Source organism: Antechinus flavipes, chromosome 4 (assembly GCF_016432865.1).
Source record: "Antechinus flavipes isolate AdamAnt ecotype Samford, QLD, Australia chromosome 4, AdamAnt_v2, whole genome shotgun sequence".
Lineage (NCBI taxonomy): Eukaryota > Metazoa > Chordata > Mammalia > Dasyuromorphia > Dasyuridae > Antechinus > Antechinus flavipes.
In genome coordinates this window covers 157497139-157513252 of record NC_067401.1, presented here as the reverse complement: position 1 = coordinate 157513252, position 16114 = coordinate 157497139, and the positions used below count along the sequence as shown (strand labels likewise).

Sequence of the window (16114 nt, the reverse complement as noted above, 5' to 3'; positions counted from 1 at the left end):
AGTATTTTATTGGAATAAATTTCCTCTGATTGGGTGTTGGAGCTTTATAAATAATATCATTCATTTTTACAATTTCCTCCAGCAGGTAGAAAAAATTGAACCCAGATCTTTCTAGATAAATGAATTAACAATTTGATTGAGGGGCATTGTACTGCCTTGACAATTTCCTTTTACAAGATTTCTTGTAGCTCAGGAAAACTTTCTTGTAAAAGAAGGAACAACATCCCTCATACAACTAAAGAGCAAATTAAGTCACAGCTCTTCTAATCCAGAACAAAACAGTCATGCTACAACATCTCTCTGTGTGTATTCATATGTGTGTGGATGTGTTTGACAGAGAAGGTATAGAAAAGATACATTCTTATCTTTGCCTGTCAAAATGCTTCTCTTTCTTTAAGATTTAGGCCAGTTTAATGAATATCTTCAGTTCTCTGAATTCTCAAGCTGAGAGTTCTGCTACCTCACTTTTTTTCCTGCAGAATTTGTCTGAATTTCTCCGGTGCTCCCATCATGTACAACCTTTTATTATTCTTGTTTTTCTATATATTATACCCCTTTTTTGAGGATAAAGATGTTGTTTTTTTTCTTCTTTATAGCTCAAAAAGATAGCACATTGTCTTGTATTAAGTAGGAGTTTACCAAGTATTTATTGAATTGTCTGGTGAGCCCATATGTTTTCATGGCTGCAACTATCATTTCTGTTTCTACATATCTATTTCTGAATCTGATTTCTGCTGAAATATAAACTCATTACCTGACTGATATTTTCACTTGGATATATTTCATCACCTCATTTTTCATCTATCTAAAATCAAACTAATTATCTTTTACTTAAAATCAAATCCCATTTATTATTTTGTAATTTCTATTAATGATATCCTCATCTCTCCTAGTACCTACAATCAAGATCTTGGAGTCAATATTGACTCTTTCTCCTCTCTCACCATCCTTTCCCAAACTACCTACATTTGGTCAGTCACTGGTAATTTTGATTCCTTCCTTGTAACTTTCATGAACAAATTTCCTCTTTTCTATTTCTTGTGGCTGAACCTGACCTCATCAACCCTAAGCTTTGACTATCACATTAGTTTATTAGTTGATTTCCCTACCTACTATATATTCCTTTTTCTAATAAAATCTATACATTGCCAATTAATATTTTTTAAATGTTAATTTGCATTCATCTCACCTGAGCAAAGGTTATCAGAGGTCCTCTATGTTCTGCTAAATGAAATCTAAAAGCCTTAGCATCCAAGACCCTCTTCAATCTGGTCCTTATTAATTCTTCAATACCTTCTGTCTTCCTACTCACTGGATTGCAAATAGATTAATTGAATATTCTATTTCCATATAGGCTCCAGCTTTAAACATATTTTCTCCCTTCTTATCTCTTCCTATTTTTTATAAGCCTTACTTAATTTTCACTCAAGTCCCATACATTCTCTGAAGCTCTTGCCAACAGTTGAATTTTCTGACATTGATCTCGTTACAACTTTTTAAAGAAAATATTGTTATGTAAAACAACAGCTGCCTTTTGGGGCAACTAGGTGGTACATGGATAAAGTACCAACCCTCAAGTCAGGAGGACCTGAGTTCAAATCTGGTCTCAGACACTTAACATCTCCATGCTGTGTAACCCTGGGCAAATCACTTAATTCCAGTTGCCTCAAAAGAAAAAAAAAAAAGAACAGCTATTTTCAATACAGGTTAAATCTATATGGAGACAGGCTAAGTAACAAAGTAGAAAGAATGTTGATTTTGTAGTTAGGAAAATCTGAGTTCAAATTTGGTTTAAGGCACTTACTAGCTATGAGATACTGGGTAAGTCTGTCTCAGTTTCCTCAATTGTAAAATGGGGATATATATCTCACAAATCTGCCATGACAATTAAATGAAATGTTTTAAAAGTGTTTAGCGTATAGTAGATATTTAATACATTCTTATTCTCTTTCCTAAACTTCTAGTCTTTTAAAGCAGAAAGGAATTTTTAAGCAGAAAGAAATTATAGGACATTTTAAAAGAGATGAGAATAACACAAGCAACTGTGCAAAGTATATGGCAAGTTGAGATTGATTTGATTGCAATAAAAAATTTAGGTCACAGTAGGAAAGGGTAAGATTGCAGTAAACAAAGGCCAGAAAAGTAGAACAATGGATAGAGTGCTGGGCCCAGAGTCAGAAAGACTCATTTTCCTGAAATCAAATCTGGTTGCAGATATTTATTAGTTATATGATTCTGTTGGCTTATTTCCTCGTCTGAAAAATGAACTGGAGAAGAAAATGATAAATTACTCTAGTATCTTTGCCAAGAAAAACCCAAATGGGATCATGAAGAGTCAGATGTGACAGAAATGAATGAACAACAACTAAAATAAGGGCCAAATTAAGGATGAATTAAGTCTGAATGCCAGACTAAGAGTAAGATGTCATTCTATAGGAGAGAGAGTTCTACCAGGGGTTTAAAGTAGATTTGGTAAAGCAGTATTTTAGAATGAATACTTGACAGCAGTATATAGACTTGAATGAAAGGAAGAAGAAATGGGAAGCAAGAAAACCACATAGTAAACTATGACAATAATAAAAAACCTAGACTAACCACTAGGGTTTGAAATAGAGAGGTATTGAATAGATATTTCAAAACTCAAAGCATACTGACTAGGTGATTGATGAGTAGGGAGGGGTACGATAGAGAGAAGTTAAGGATAACCACAAGATTTTGAACCTAGGAAACTAGAAGAATGATGCTATAAAAATGGGGAGAAAAGGAAGTAGTTTTAAGGAGATATCCAATTTAAAAAAAAGATGGTCTATATGATCACTTAGTAATAAGATGGAAACAGATAAAATATTGGGGAAAATTGAAAATGTAGAGAAAATCAGACAGATTACAGGTCAACAAGGAAAAAATAATGTCATTAAAAACCAAGTGAGAAGCCAGGATTTCAAGTAGTCAAGAGGAAAAGATAGAATTGCATGCTTCAGAAGAATCAAGTAGGATTACGACTTATAAATGGTCATTAAGTAATGAAGAATCCATGGTGAGTTTTGAGAACAGTTTCAATATAATGAATCTAGAGAAAAGATTCTTAATAACATTTTTTTATTTGTTATAGACTCTTTTTGAAGTCTTATGAAATTTATGGAACTCTTCTCTGGATAATGTTTTTAAAAACATAAAAAATCAAATGAAGAAATTTCAGTGTATCTGTGAACCTGGATAGAAAAAAAATATTTTGTTTTCTCTAGCCTTTAATTTCAATTTAGTTTTTTCTTTAATACATTCTTCTTATAGGTTATGAATCATAGTATTATTAGCTTTCACCAGATTGCCAAAGAGGTTCTGACAAAAAAAAGACTAAGAAGCCTTGGCTTGAGTAGATCTACTTGAAAACTATACTTTTTTGTGAGTACTTGAAAGAATAAACATGTCTTACAGTTTCCCTTCTCCCTCCCTACTTACATAAGCATACTCTGCAACATCTCAAGTCCAAGAAGATGGTGTCCAGCTGTTGAAGCCAACCTAATCTAAGTGACATTTAAGAAATCTTTGAATCATGCCTTTGCTTCATTAATAACTGTTTTTTTTTTCCTTTGCAGGATTTAGAGTTAGGCAATCAGGACCAGAAAAATGTTTTATCTTTTCTCATATCTTACTTTTTCCTTATTAACTGATAAATATAAGATGCTTCAATTCTTTAAGGAGCAGGGACAATAGTTTTCCCCTGGTTTGGCCAAGTTGTTTTTTATTGTTTAGTAAAAGTTTGAGCTATGATTTTTTCCCCATAATATTATTAGTTTGGAAAGTCATGAAATCATTTACCATATGTTATGTTTTGAATACTGAGTCAATCAGTCAATAAACATTTAAGTTCCCACTATGTGCTAGGCACTATGCTAGGCACTAAGGACACAAATAAAGGCAAAACACAGTCCCTCCTTTCAAGAGGCTCACATTCCAATGAGGAAGACAACATGAAAATAATTAAATAACTATGTACAAATGATATTTACAGTATAAACTGGTGATGATCAACAAAGGGAAGGCACCAGAATTAAAAGGGGTCAAAAAGACTCCCTCTAGAATATGGGATTTGAGCTTGGATATGAAAGAAGTCAGGAAGACAGGTCATGATGAGATTCTAGTATGAGAGACAATCAATGAAAGTATCCAGAGTCTGAACATGAAGTATTTTGTTAGGGAACTGCAAGGAGGCCAATGTTACTGTATTGTAGAGTAAATTGGTTGTATACAACATGTAAGAAAGATAATGGAAAGTAGGTTATGAGTATCTGAATACCAGAGATTTTCTATTTGATACTGGAAATAATAGAATAATTAGAATTTATTGAATAGGAAGAAGGATACAATGCTTGGAATTGCACTTTAAAATGATCATTTTGACAGATTAATGGAAGATGGACTGGAGGGAGAAAAAACTTGAGATTGGCAGGCCAACCAGTAAGCTATTGTAATAATTCAAGCATGAGGTGATTTGGGTCTCCATCAGGGTAACATCAAGGTCAGAAGAAAAAAAAGAAGAAATATAGAAGTGATATTACAAAAGTGGAAATGACAGGACTTGGTATTGACTGGATACAAAGTCTGAAAAAGAATGAGTAGTCAAGAATGACATATTGGGTGTTTGGGAGAATGGTGAATTGCCCTTGACTATATTAAGAAGTTTGAAAGGGCAGTTTTGGAGATAAAGATAAGGAATTTAGCTTTGGACATTTTGAGATATCTAAGGGATATATAGTTTGAAATTTTTAGTACGTGAATGGAAATGTGAGTCTGAAATTCAGAAGAGAGTTATAATTTTATAAATATATCAGAGATGCATTAGCATAGAGATAATAATTATCATGAAATCACCGAGTGAAATAATATAGAAGAAGAAAAGAGGGCTCTCTAGGATACTCAGGATTAGTGGATTGAACTGAATGAGGATCCAGCAGTCAGACAAGAACTAGGAGAACCAGAAGAGAGTAGCATCATGAAAATCCAGAGAATAGCATAACAATGCCAAAGGCTACAGGTAGGGTAAGTTGCAAAAATCTAAAAATTAATATCGGTAGTTGAAAATTTTCTCTTCTGAACATCATTTTTCAAAACAATTTCCTTTTGTTTCCTCTACCTTTCCTGCAGTTGGACTTATGTCTCCAGTTATCATCCTAATTGCTGTACTTTTGCCAGCTCCATTGTGTCCTAGCAGCCCCAGGACTTCACCTGAAAGGAATAGTAACTGAAAGTTAGTTTATGCTCCGATTAATTTACCAACATTCTACACAAATGTTGCCTGGAATTTAAAAGAGCAAGAAGTATTTTTGGAGTTACTGCATTGACTTTTCACTAATGTCACTACAATGGATATAATGCCATTACAATGAAATAGAAAAGAGCAGTTTTGTTTACATTTTCCTTATGTCTTTTATAGATCAGGAATCAGGTGGATTTGGGGAAACTTTCTGGAGCCCTGATTTTTCAACTTGTAGTTGAAATCTTGATTAATTTAACAATTCATTCAATATCCCATTCTGACATAGTGACACAAGTCTAGTCAAGTTTTAAATCATAAATATTTCTGTTGCTTGTTGTTTATTATCATATACTTCAATAGGAAGTTTATGGCTTTAATAGAGGTATAATTATTTTCCTATCCTAGAAAATAGCTGTTCTTTTGATCAGAACTATTGTACATTAATAACACAAACACATTTACCCAGCTTACATATTGAATACTTTTATATTAACTATTAGTTTCTAAGATGGCAAACAAGCAGGACTCTTGAAAATTCTACGTCTAGAAAATGGGGAGGGGAGGAGGAACTCTGCTAATTGATCAATTTTTTCAAACCTTTTTTAACACAGAAAGAAATATTTCGTGTAGCCAGTTTCTTCTTTTTCTTTGCAAAGCAACTTTTCTTCTTGCCTTCATATTCCATACGTAGACTGCTAGCAATAATAATGGGTTTCTGAAAAAAAGACAATTTTTATTTTCCTCACAATTTTTGGTTGAATACTGAATTTTCCCTGGCTCTACCCCATATTCTGCCCCAAACTACAAACCAAATTAGTATACACTAGGGGCAACACTTGTATGATTTAGGCAAGAGCACTGTTCCATCATATGTTCATATTTAGGAGGATGTGTAATCTCAAAATGCTGAGGGTTGCAAAAGCTAATTTTCATAGCACTAATATATTCATGATCTGTGGGTTTAAATAATGGAACATCACAATCACCAAAGAATAAAAATTGCAAATGACTCATGGAGCAATGGAAAGATTGATAAGTGACATAAATGACATCAAAGATGTAAATAACTGGAAAAAGAAGTGGGTAGTCATGTAGTGAGAATGAGGTACAAAAATGGATATGAAGAGATACACCAAGTTTGTTTGTATTATACTAAAGGAAGGTTTCCAATATGTTGGAGAAATTCTTTTTTATAGAATTTATAAGACATTGATTAGAATTGCACCAGATAAGACAGAATCCAGAGTTTTAATTCTATAATAGTGGAGCAATCCACTTATGGTATCACAGAACTATGAAAAGTAAAATGATGTGCTGGAATAAGAGTCAAAAAATGTGTGTTCAAATTCCAGTTCTGCCATTCAATGTCTTTCTGACCCTAGGTGAATATGCTACTCCATGCCTCAGTTTCCTCATCTGTAAAATCAGGAGGCCTGGATATTCCATTAATTGTCAAAGTTTATTATAATTTCACATTATAAGTAATGTGAGCTAATATTCTCTAAATGGATTAAAGTCAGGCTCATCAGTGCATAATTCTTCCTTCAATGTACACAGAGACTATGAAAACTTTTACTCCATCTTTAAAAACCAATGGAATCTTGAAATGTTAACTATTTGACTGTCATTTTTGAGGTGTATGTGAAGAGCTTGAGAATTTAATTGTGATCCTGGAAAATTATCTGTTTTGGTTAGAGATAAATTGAATGAAATACAGAAAGAACTAAAAGAAGAAAAAAACCCACAAGATCAAAACAATGTGTAATCATATAAAATACAATAAATAATTATTGATAAGATACAGATTAAAGCAACCTTGAGACAACATTCTACACCTATCAGATTAACTAAAATAATGGAAGGGAAAGTGACAATTGTTGGAGAGCATGTGGAAAATTTGGGGCACTAATTCCTTATTGGTGGAATTGTAAAATGATTCAACCAATTTGGAGAGCAACCCGGAATTATGTCCAAAGTGTTATTAAACTATTTATTTCCTTTGACCCACCAATACTTGCTCTATGTCCAAAGATGGTTAGAGATAAAGGAAAAGAACCTTCAAAAATGGTTATAGCAATTCTCTTTGTAGTAGCAAATATTGGAACAATTAGGAAATTGCTGGACAAATTGTGGTATATGATTGTAATGGAATACTACTATGTTATAAGAAATGAAGAACTCAATGATTTTAGAAAAAACAGTAAAAGACTTGCATGAAATAATGAAGGGAGAAATAATTGTATATAGTAACAGCAATATTATTTTAAGAACTGTTTTGATTAAATAAGTTATTTTGACAATTATACTCAATTTTATTAAAAAGGACATATGAAAAAAGACACTATCTACATCAAGATAGAATTGATAAATACAAGGATGTATAGAACCATCGTGTCTGTATTTATGTGTATGTTTGTGTGAATGTGTATGTATGTGTATAATGATAAGGATGGGGAGAGAAGAAAAAAAAGAAATTTACATAATAATTCTGTTGTATATTTGAAAGGAATGGCAAGTTGTATATAGCAGATTTACAGTTTCATAGATAATCTGCTTTTCTATTGTACCATGTTGCAAAAATGTTGTTTTATTCCATAAATTTAAAATAATTTTTAAAAGAAAAAATATTGCCTAAAAGAGAAAAAATAATTCTTATCTTGCAAAGAAATACCATGACAAGAATTCTTAAGAAACTTTGGCTGCCACTCTAAGAGAGTTAAATGGTGGAATTTTTTTTTTTTTTTGGAAAATTAATGAATCAGTTTTTATAAAGTTAGTGAGAGATGACTCTATGATCTTTCTCATAATGGAAATTGTTAATAACTATTTCTTTCCATATTTCATTGTTTGTTGGACATATATAAATTGTGTACCCAATAACCTTGATGGTTATTTAATTCTGGGAAATTAAGGATTTGACATAGAGAAAAATAAGCAAGATATTATGAAGAAAGATATATGTAATATATATAGTGCTTATTTTAAAAGTAATGTTTAATTAAATGTAAATTAAAAGAGCAAATTAATTAATTGATGAGGTATGTTGCAATTTTAGTTATTGATGAGGAAATATCAAAATATACCCCTTAATTACTTTAGACTCTGAATTGAGAGAATTAGTAAACTAACAAATAGAAGGCAAAAGGAGTTGAAAGGTTTGAATTGCAAATGTACACAGCCCTCCTGACCCCATGTATACTATTCACCAAAGCTGTCACTTCAAAGCTTTTTATACATACAACATTTAAATTTAGCAAAAGGTCAGGTACTCCATTCCTATTCACCATTCCTTAAAATTAGTCTCATTCAAGTTCTTTGATTCAGAGGCCTTTTTAGGAAGTCCAATTATTCATAAGCTTAACAAAATCTTTTTTCCTCAAAAAAGTATATTCTATTTCTATATATGTAAATTTATAGATACATTTGCACTGTCCCTTTCATTTTGGAGTTTCTGAATAATCTTTTAGCATTTAAATTTTAACAAAAAGGTAAACAGAGACAAGATAGCAAGATAATAAGTATTAAAAGAGAAATGTTTCCTGTCAATAAATGGGTCAGTGGATTACCTCCATTTATATTAAAATCTCTGAGCAAAAGGACAATTCCTTTTTATAGTTTTTGGAAGTACAGAACAAAGAACAAAAGGATAGATGAAAGGATGGGATTAAAGACAACATGACTGGTTACAGAGCTGAAGCACAGGGAATAATGATTAGTTGGATGTTTGCTAATGAGGCATTGAAACTACCTCCTTTCTTCTCTCTTGAGACTAAGAAATTCAATTAATTTCAATTAATTCCATGTACAAGATAATGGTCCAGACTTTTAGACAGCTTTGTGGTACAAAGATACTAGACCCAATTCACTTGTGTTCACTAGACCCAAGATCAGTTAAATTCCTGGAGTTAAGAATAGACTAGTGATTATCAGAAAAGTTGGATTTTAAACAATTCATTACAGCCCAGTTGGATTTTAAACAATCATAAAGCCATGATGTAAGCAGTTATAGAACCAAAGCAAATAATTGTAAACAGGATCAATAAGCTAAATTATACAAGATCAATTCAGTCTTCTTAACCTCAAACATCATAATGCACTATGTCCCTTTGAAGTTTTCTTTTCCCATGGAACTGGTTGGTACTGAAAGGAGCAGAATACTTTTGCAGAAAGAAAAAATAATTAAATCAATCAGTAAAAGATGCAGGGTACTGCCACTTTTATAGGTAAACAGTTCATTGACTAAATGGTATAAGAAAAGAACTTTGAGACAAAAAAAATGGTAAAAATCTTTTTGATAAAACACATTTTCAGATGGACTATGAGAAGTTGGATTGAAAAAAATAGCCAAAAAAATAATTGTGACATGAATTTTAAAAATCTAATCATCTTATAAGTGATTCATAGTGATGCTTTCTTTGTATAATACAGTTTAGCAGTTTAAAGGGGATTTAAAAAACATTTTTACTTATTTAAAATTGATAAAAATTTGAATGATCCATGTGGTAGTGGTTGATTTCTGGTAATTAGTTCTGTGAGTTTGAAAACAGATTTTACAGAATTAAATTAAATTAAAACAGAATTCAGAGAGACACTGTGTCAGATATGAAATATAATTGTAGATGGCTCTCTTACACATACATTAAACATGCATTAGGGAGACTAAATAAACTTTATATTACAGAGATCAGATTGCTTACCCTACTTGATAATTGATCCAACTAAACATCTAAGCATTTTAGTAAATAGTGGTTATTTATTTATTTTACCTCATCAAGGTTTGAAACAGTCAATGCATTTGCTGTTCTCTCCCTTTCTTTCTGAATGTCTTCATCTTCACCTTCTGGTTCTTCAGGATTGGGACCTGCATCAATACTTGATGGAAAAATTCTGTGGAAAACAAAGGAAAATACATGGCATGAAGATCATGTCCCACTCACAGAAGTGCCTACATGTTGTTATCCTTGGTCTGATTAGATTATCTTCTCCTCCTAAATAGCATCTCTTTATCAATATTTCTTAATTTCTTCTAGGTTAAACATCCCCTTCTGTATCACTTGTCATGGTAGAAGAGTTTGCCTAAGTCAATGAAACTATGAGCTATGCCATGAAGGGTTACCCAAGGTCAAGTGATAGTGCAGAGTTCTAACAAAAGGTGATTCATCAGAAAAGGAAAAGGCAAATCATTCCAGTATCTTTGCCAAGAATACCCCATGAATATTATTGCTGGGATGCTATGATCTACAGTGTCATAAAGAGTCAATCATGACTGAACAATTGAACAATAATACACATATTGATAAAATTAACTCTTTTCTTTGTCACCTAAATCCAATCTATCATCAAACCTATTATTCCCAACACATACATACACACACACACACACACACACACACACACACACACACACACACACTTTCTTATTTGCTTTTTACTGCTATCAGTGCAATCTAGGTCATTATGTCTATATTATTGCAGGAGGATCATTACTGATATATTTATATTTGTTTCATCCTGATTCCATTGTATCCTTTATTGTCAAAATAATTTTTTAAACATTGTTCCAGTATGTTACTCATTTGTTTAAGAGTCAAGAGTAACTCCTTATTATCTTTTTTTTTTTTCAAATTCAAATTTCTCTGCAGGTTTTCAAATCACTACAAAATCTAGTCCCATGGATCTAACTTCAATTTCTTTTACTACCCAACTCAAATAGTTCAAGTCAATCAGGCTGTACTTAATATGTCCACATTCATGGCTATTTTTTAATTGTACCTTTTAGATCTTAAAATCATGGATTTTTCCCAATATCCCTTTCCTCTGCTCAAATCCACAATCCCTAGTTATTATGAAGCAAAAGAGTAAAACTAAATTATCCAAAAATAATATTCATATGAGTCATTTGGAACCCACTGTTTCCTACCCACCTACAAAGAAAAAGATTTGTTACATTTCTGTCCTTTGGAACCAACATTGATCATTGCCCTAAGTTTAACTACCTTTTTAATGTTCTTTTCATTAACATTATTGCATAGGTCTTCCATGTTTCGATTCATCTAGTTTGTTATTTCTCATAATGTAATAATATATCATTACATTCATATATCACTTATATATACATTCACCAACTAAAGAGCACATATTTTCTAGCTTTCCTTTCTTTTATTTTTTCTTTTCTCCTTCCTTCCTTCTTTGCTTCCTCCCTTTCCTTTTTTCTTCCCTTTCTTCCTTCCTTCTTTTTCTAACAAAGAAAGTGTTACTATGAATATTTAGATACTATATATGTGTGTGTGTGTGTACACATAGTAGGTTGATTGCTGTACATGGAATAAAAAAGACATTTACTAACTCTGGGACCATGGGCAAGTTACTTAACCTTACTATCTGTTTTCTCAAATCAAAATCATGATATCTGTTGTGTTTACCTTATGAGACTGATATAGATCTCAAATGATATAATATATGCAAACTGCTGCATAAAATTTATCATTATGTCAGCAATCATGATTATAATTAGTGGGAAAACTAGGTATGAATATTTAAGAGACCTTTCCTGCATAATTTTATTTCCCCCCTCCGAACTGTTGCCCAAATATGTTATTCCTAAAGTCTGAAATGACTTCTCTTTTCTGAGAAATCCTATCATCTTTTAGATCTCCTTATCATGGCCTTTTCTGATTATAGTAACTGATTTCTCCCACTTTACTCTATTTCAGCACTTAATTAATGACTAATTCCTAACCCTAATTCTAGGCAAAATGCAAATGCTCATTAGAGTTAGGATTTAGAATTTAGAGTTAGCAATAGGTTTACCTCCAGGTAAAATATAATCTATTTAAATGCAGAGATTTGAATTTATGTCTCTTTTTTAATCCTTACCCACCCAATTCTATATTAATAGAGTAGCTAAAACTGAATACCAAATTCTATTTTTTCCCCTCCAAACCTGAATATAGGGTCCATTCTTGCTAATTTTTTTCCATATTTCATTTTTTCGAGGTATCGCAGAACAAAAACAAAAATGATGCAATGGAGATAAGGCTAGAAGTGGAGAAGTAGAGAACGAAAACTACAATTATTAGCAATATTGCAAAGGTTATATTTATATTTAAATTAGGAGAATCTTTCATCATGTATCAAGGCAAATATGTAAAAATATTTTGTATTTTTGAGAGATAATATGCACATTCTAATGATCTTTCTAAGATAGTTTCCCTTTTTAATAAGCAATGAGAATAAGACAGAAAAATATTCATAACCTAGAATATTCACAAACTTCCAAATTCATGACCTTCCCAAACTAGACAAAGTTCAAAATTTTAGAATGAATCAGAGTCACTTGGTAGTAGCAATTATTATTCCAAATTATTCTATCATAACTATATAAAAGCTGGGTGTCTAAATTAATTCACTTTTTAGAAAAATAAGTTAGGTACCATTAAAATGAATGATATAATATTAATCGATGGTATAACATATTATTAATGGCAAAACCTGATAATGTAATAACTTATGATATAACAAATACCGTCACCTTTAACTCACTGGAAAATGGAAAAGTTCTTACTATGAGAATAATGAAGAATAAATTTTTATTAATGTCATCTCCCCTATATCTAGGGTATCTCTCTGCATAATAGACCTGCAAAGAAAAACAATATGTAAATGAAAATTCGTCAATTTAATAAATAAATCAAATGGGATGCAGGCATTTAATTTCCCTGCTAAATACTTGTCTAGGAACAGGCATTGCCTGGACATTTTAGAACTCTTATGTTCCCATATTTACAGCCTAAATTTTACACCAGTTCAATTCAAACCAGATTCCCTAGAAGCATTTTGCTTATTTCTGCTTAGGTGTGATCCTGAATTGTTAGAGAAAATGATTATATTTTAAATGCCCAAGTAAGGGATGAAGTTGGCATGAGAGTTTTAGAAAAAGAGAAGTTTTCTGCCTTAAGAGAAAACACACATGGTTCTAGTCTCTTTTATTGAGAGAAATGAGGAAACAAGACAGAGACTGAGGAACTATTGAGCCTATTGAGGAGCTGATACCTCAAAAAGCCTCTGATTTTAAGTTTGTCTTTCTAGAAATTTGGGACAAATTCCCCTTGAGTGAAATTAGAGAATCCCCTTTTTGCTCAACTTGAACTATTTTTGTTCAAGCTTCATTCAAGCTATGTTTTAATATTTCTTTTCCTGAAACATTTTAATCTAGATAATTTCTCTGTTTTTATTTGTGATATGCTTGGATATGGATTTACTCATTATACGTTACCTATGATGATATTTAATGTAGCTAGTATTTGGTAGAAAGGAGTCAAGCCTGCTGGTATAAGCTTGGTATGCCCTTTTAAGGGAAAGAAATCAGGAAATCATCTTAAAATGTGGATGTATAGCTGCATATGTGTGTGTGTGTGTGTGTGTGTGTGTGTGTGTGTGTGTGTGTGTCTACAGACATATGCATTTACATATATTTGTGTATTATGGGAGAAATGTCCTCTTTAAATTCATATACTAAATTATTGCTGCTGAAATAAATCTATCACAAACACATTTTACTTGTGTTTTTTCTCTTTCTCTTCATGAGAAGTAGATTTTCTTTTGAAGCACAGTAAATGTGTTTTTTCTTTCTAACTGCATTCTAAAATTATTTCCTATGTGCTTATTATGTTTTGTTTCATTTTTTTCTTGGAAATGCAATGCATTTATCCAAATTAAACTATCTTGATTTCTACCTGAAATCAGCATGCAAATTTTGTACAATGAAGGATGAATTTATTAATATTTTATGTTTCTTAAAATTTAAAATGCTACTGTAGATATAAGTAATTACTATATGTGAATGCATGATAAATTCATTGGTATTCTTTTCATGATTTGAATTCATGCCAATTGCTATGATAGTGTACTGTTTAAGTATGGCATATTAATAAGTAGAATATTACTGCTATAACACTGCACAATTATTGTTTACATTAATACAGTATTTGGGTTATCATTGTGGGAATATATGGAGCAATCTCTAAAAAAGATGGGAACTTATGCAATTGAGAATCATTGTCTTAACATAAATAAAAAAGCATTGAGGTCTCCTAAATAGACCAAGACTTTAAGAATAAAGGCATTTTAAGAATATTGAATAGGAAAGTGAAAGACTTGGAAGAGTAATCAATTAAGACCATGAACATTTTCAGATGATACAATTCAAAGTTCTTTCTTCTAAAACCCAGGAATTTTGATCAAGGAGAAATGCCTTGACGATAAAAAGTTGATAATAGAGAGTTGTTCCTAGAACTTTTTTTAAATAAAGGTTAACCCGCTGGAGAGAAAGAATTGCTTAAAGAGATAGAAATCCTACTAAACAAATGAAGCACTCCACAGAGAAACTGAATACTCTAAATATATCCAGAAATACAACTTCATCTGTGAGGCCATATTTCCTATGGTAGATTGGTATTTTCTCTAGACATAAGTTGTCTTCTGGGAGAACAACACTAGGAGGCTTGGGTTGAACAGGTTACTATTGATCTGAGACACTAAAAGACCTCTGACTCAGATGAAAGGATGAAAATGACAGAGAGTCAAGAAGTACAGCCTCAGTGGCAATGAGATGTCATCTGGCATGTATGTATGGGAAATTTCCAGAGATATATGAAAGAAGATGCTAAATTTATCTTTAATATTTTGTGATTCAAAGAAGAAAAGGCTATGGACTTCCTGGTCATGATGGATCAACACTTATTGGGCTTCAGAGATGCAACCAAGGCTTGGTACATGGCACAGAAACTACTGTTAACAATTTTGAAATAAGGCAAGTACCTGAAATAAGACAGGCACAGTAGAGTTGAGTGCCAGCCCTGGAGTCAGGAAGATTCGAATTTAAATTCAGCTTCATACTCTAATAAGTTGTGAGACTATGGGCAAATCACTTAACACTATTTGCCTCACCTGGAGAAACTAACATGAACTGATGCTGAGTGAAATAAGCAGAACTAGGAGATCATTATACACTTCAACAACAATACTATATGATGATCAATTCTGATGGACATGGCTCTCTTCAACAATGAGATGAACCAAATCTATTCCAATTGTTCAGTAATGAAGAGAACCAGCTACACCCAGTGAAAGAACTATGGGTAATGAGTATGGACCACAACATAGCATTTCCACTCCTTCTTTTATTATCCACTTGCATTTTTGTTTTCCTTCTCAGGTTATTTTAAAATTTATTTCTAAATTATTTTTAAATCCTATTTTTCTTGTGCAGCAAGATAACTGTATAAATATGTATACATATATTGCATTTAACATATTTAACATGTATTGGTTTACCTGATATCTAGGGGAGGGGGTGGGAGAAAGGAGGGGAAAAATTGGAACAGAAGATTTTGGAAGGGTCAATGCTGAAAAATTACCCATGCATATGTTTTGTAAATAAAAAGCTATAATAAAATAAAGAAAAGAATACTGTTTGCCTCAGTTTCCTAATATATAAATAAGCCAGAGAAGGAAATGGCAAATCACTCTAATATATTTGCCAAGAAAACCCTAAATGAGGTCACAAAGAGTCAGACATGATTGAACAAATAAAAAGAAAAAGAAAGATAACCTGAGTATAGATTCTTTGGCAAAATGTCATAAAAAACTAGAATTGATGCAAAAAGAGAAAAAAAAGATATGAGAGGGATCTGTGATAGTAATAAGTCAGACTACAATCAGAATATAACTACAGCCAAGAGCTTGAAACTTATACTAAGCAGCATACTAAACATATATGTAAACCTTATTTCATTCAACCAATTTCCCCCGAAATGGTTTTCTTTGGGTTATTAGCAGAAAAAGGTGGGTGACAAA

At 31.9% G+C, this 16114-nt stretch overlaps 1 protein-coding gene across 1 annotated transcript in view; it reads right to left on the bottom strand.

Moving 5' to 3' along the window:
• The window catches only part of LOC127560552 (ATP-binding cassette sub-family A member 9-like), a 99697-nt gene that overhangs the window by 14046 nt on the left and 69537 nt on the right, over positions 1–16114 (bottom strand). Inside the window, exons 27-31 of the mRNA XM_051995228.1 lie at positions 12822–12896; positions 12201–12295; positions 10024–10144; positions 5855–5972; positions 5135–5226 (exon numbers count right to left, since the gene is read on the bottom strand). Coding sequence (XP_051851188.1) covers positions 5135–5226; positions 5855–5972; positions 10024–10144; positions 12201–12295; positions 12822–12896 — 501 coding nt within the window. The remainder of the gene's footprint in view (positions 1–5134; positions 5227–5854; positions 5973–10023; positions 10145–12200; positions 12296–12821; positions 12897–16114) is intronic.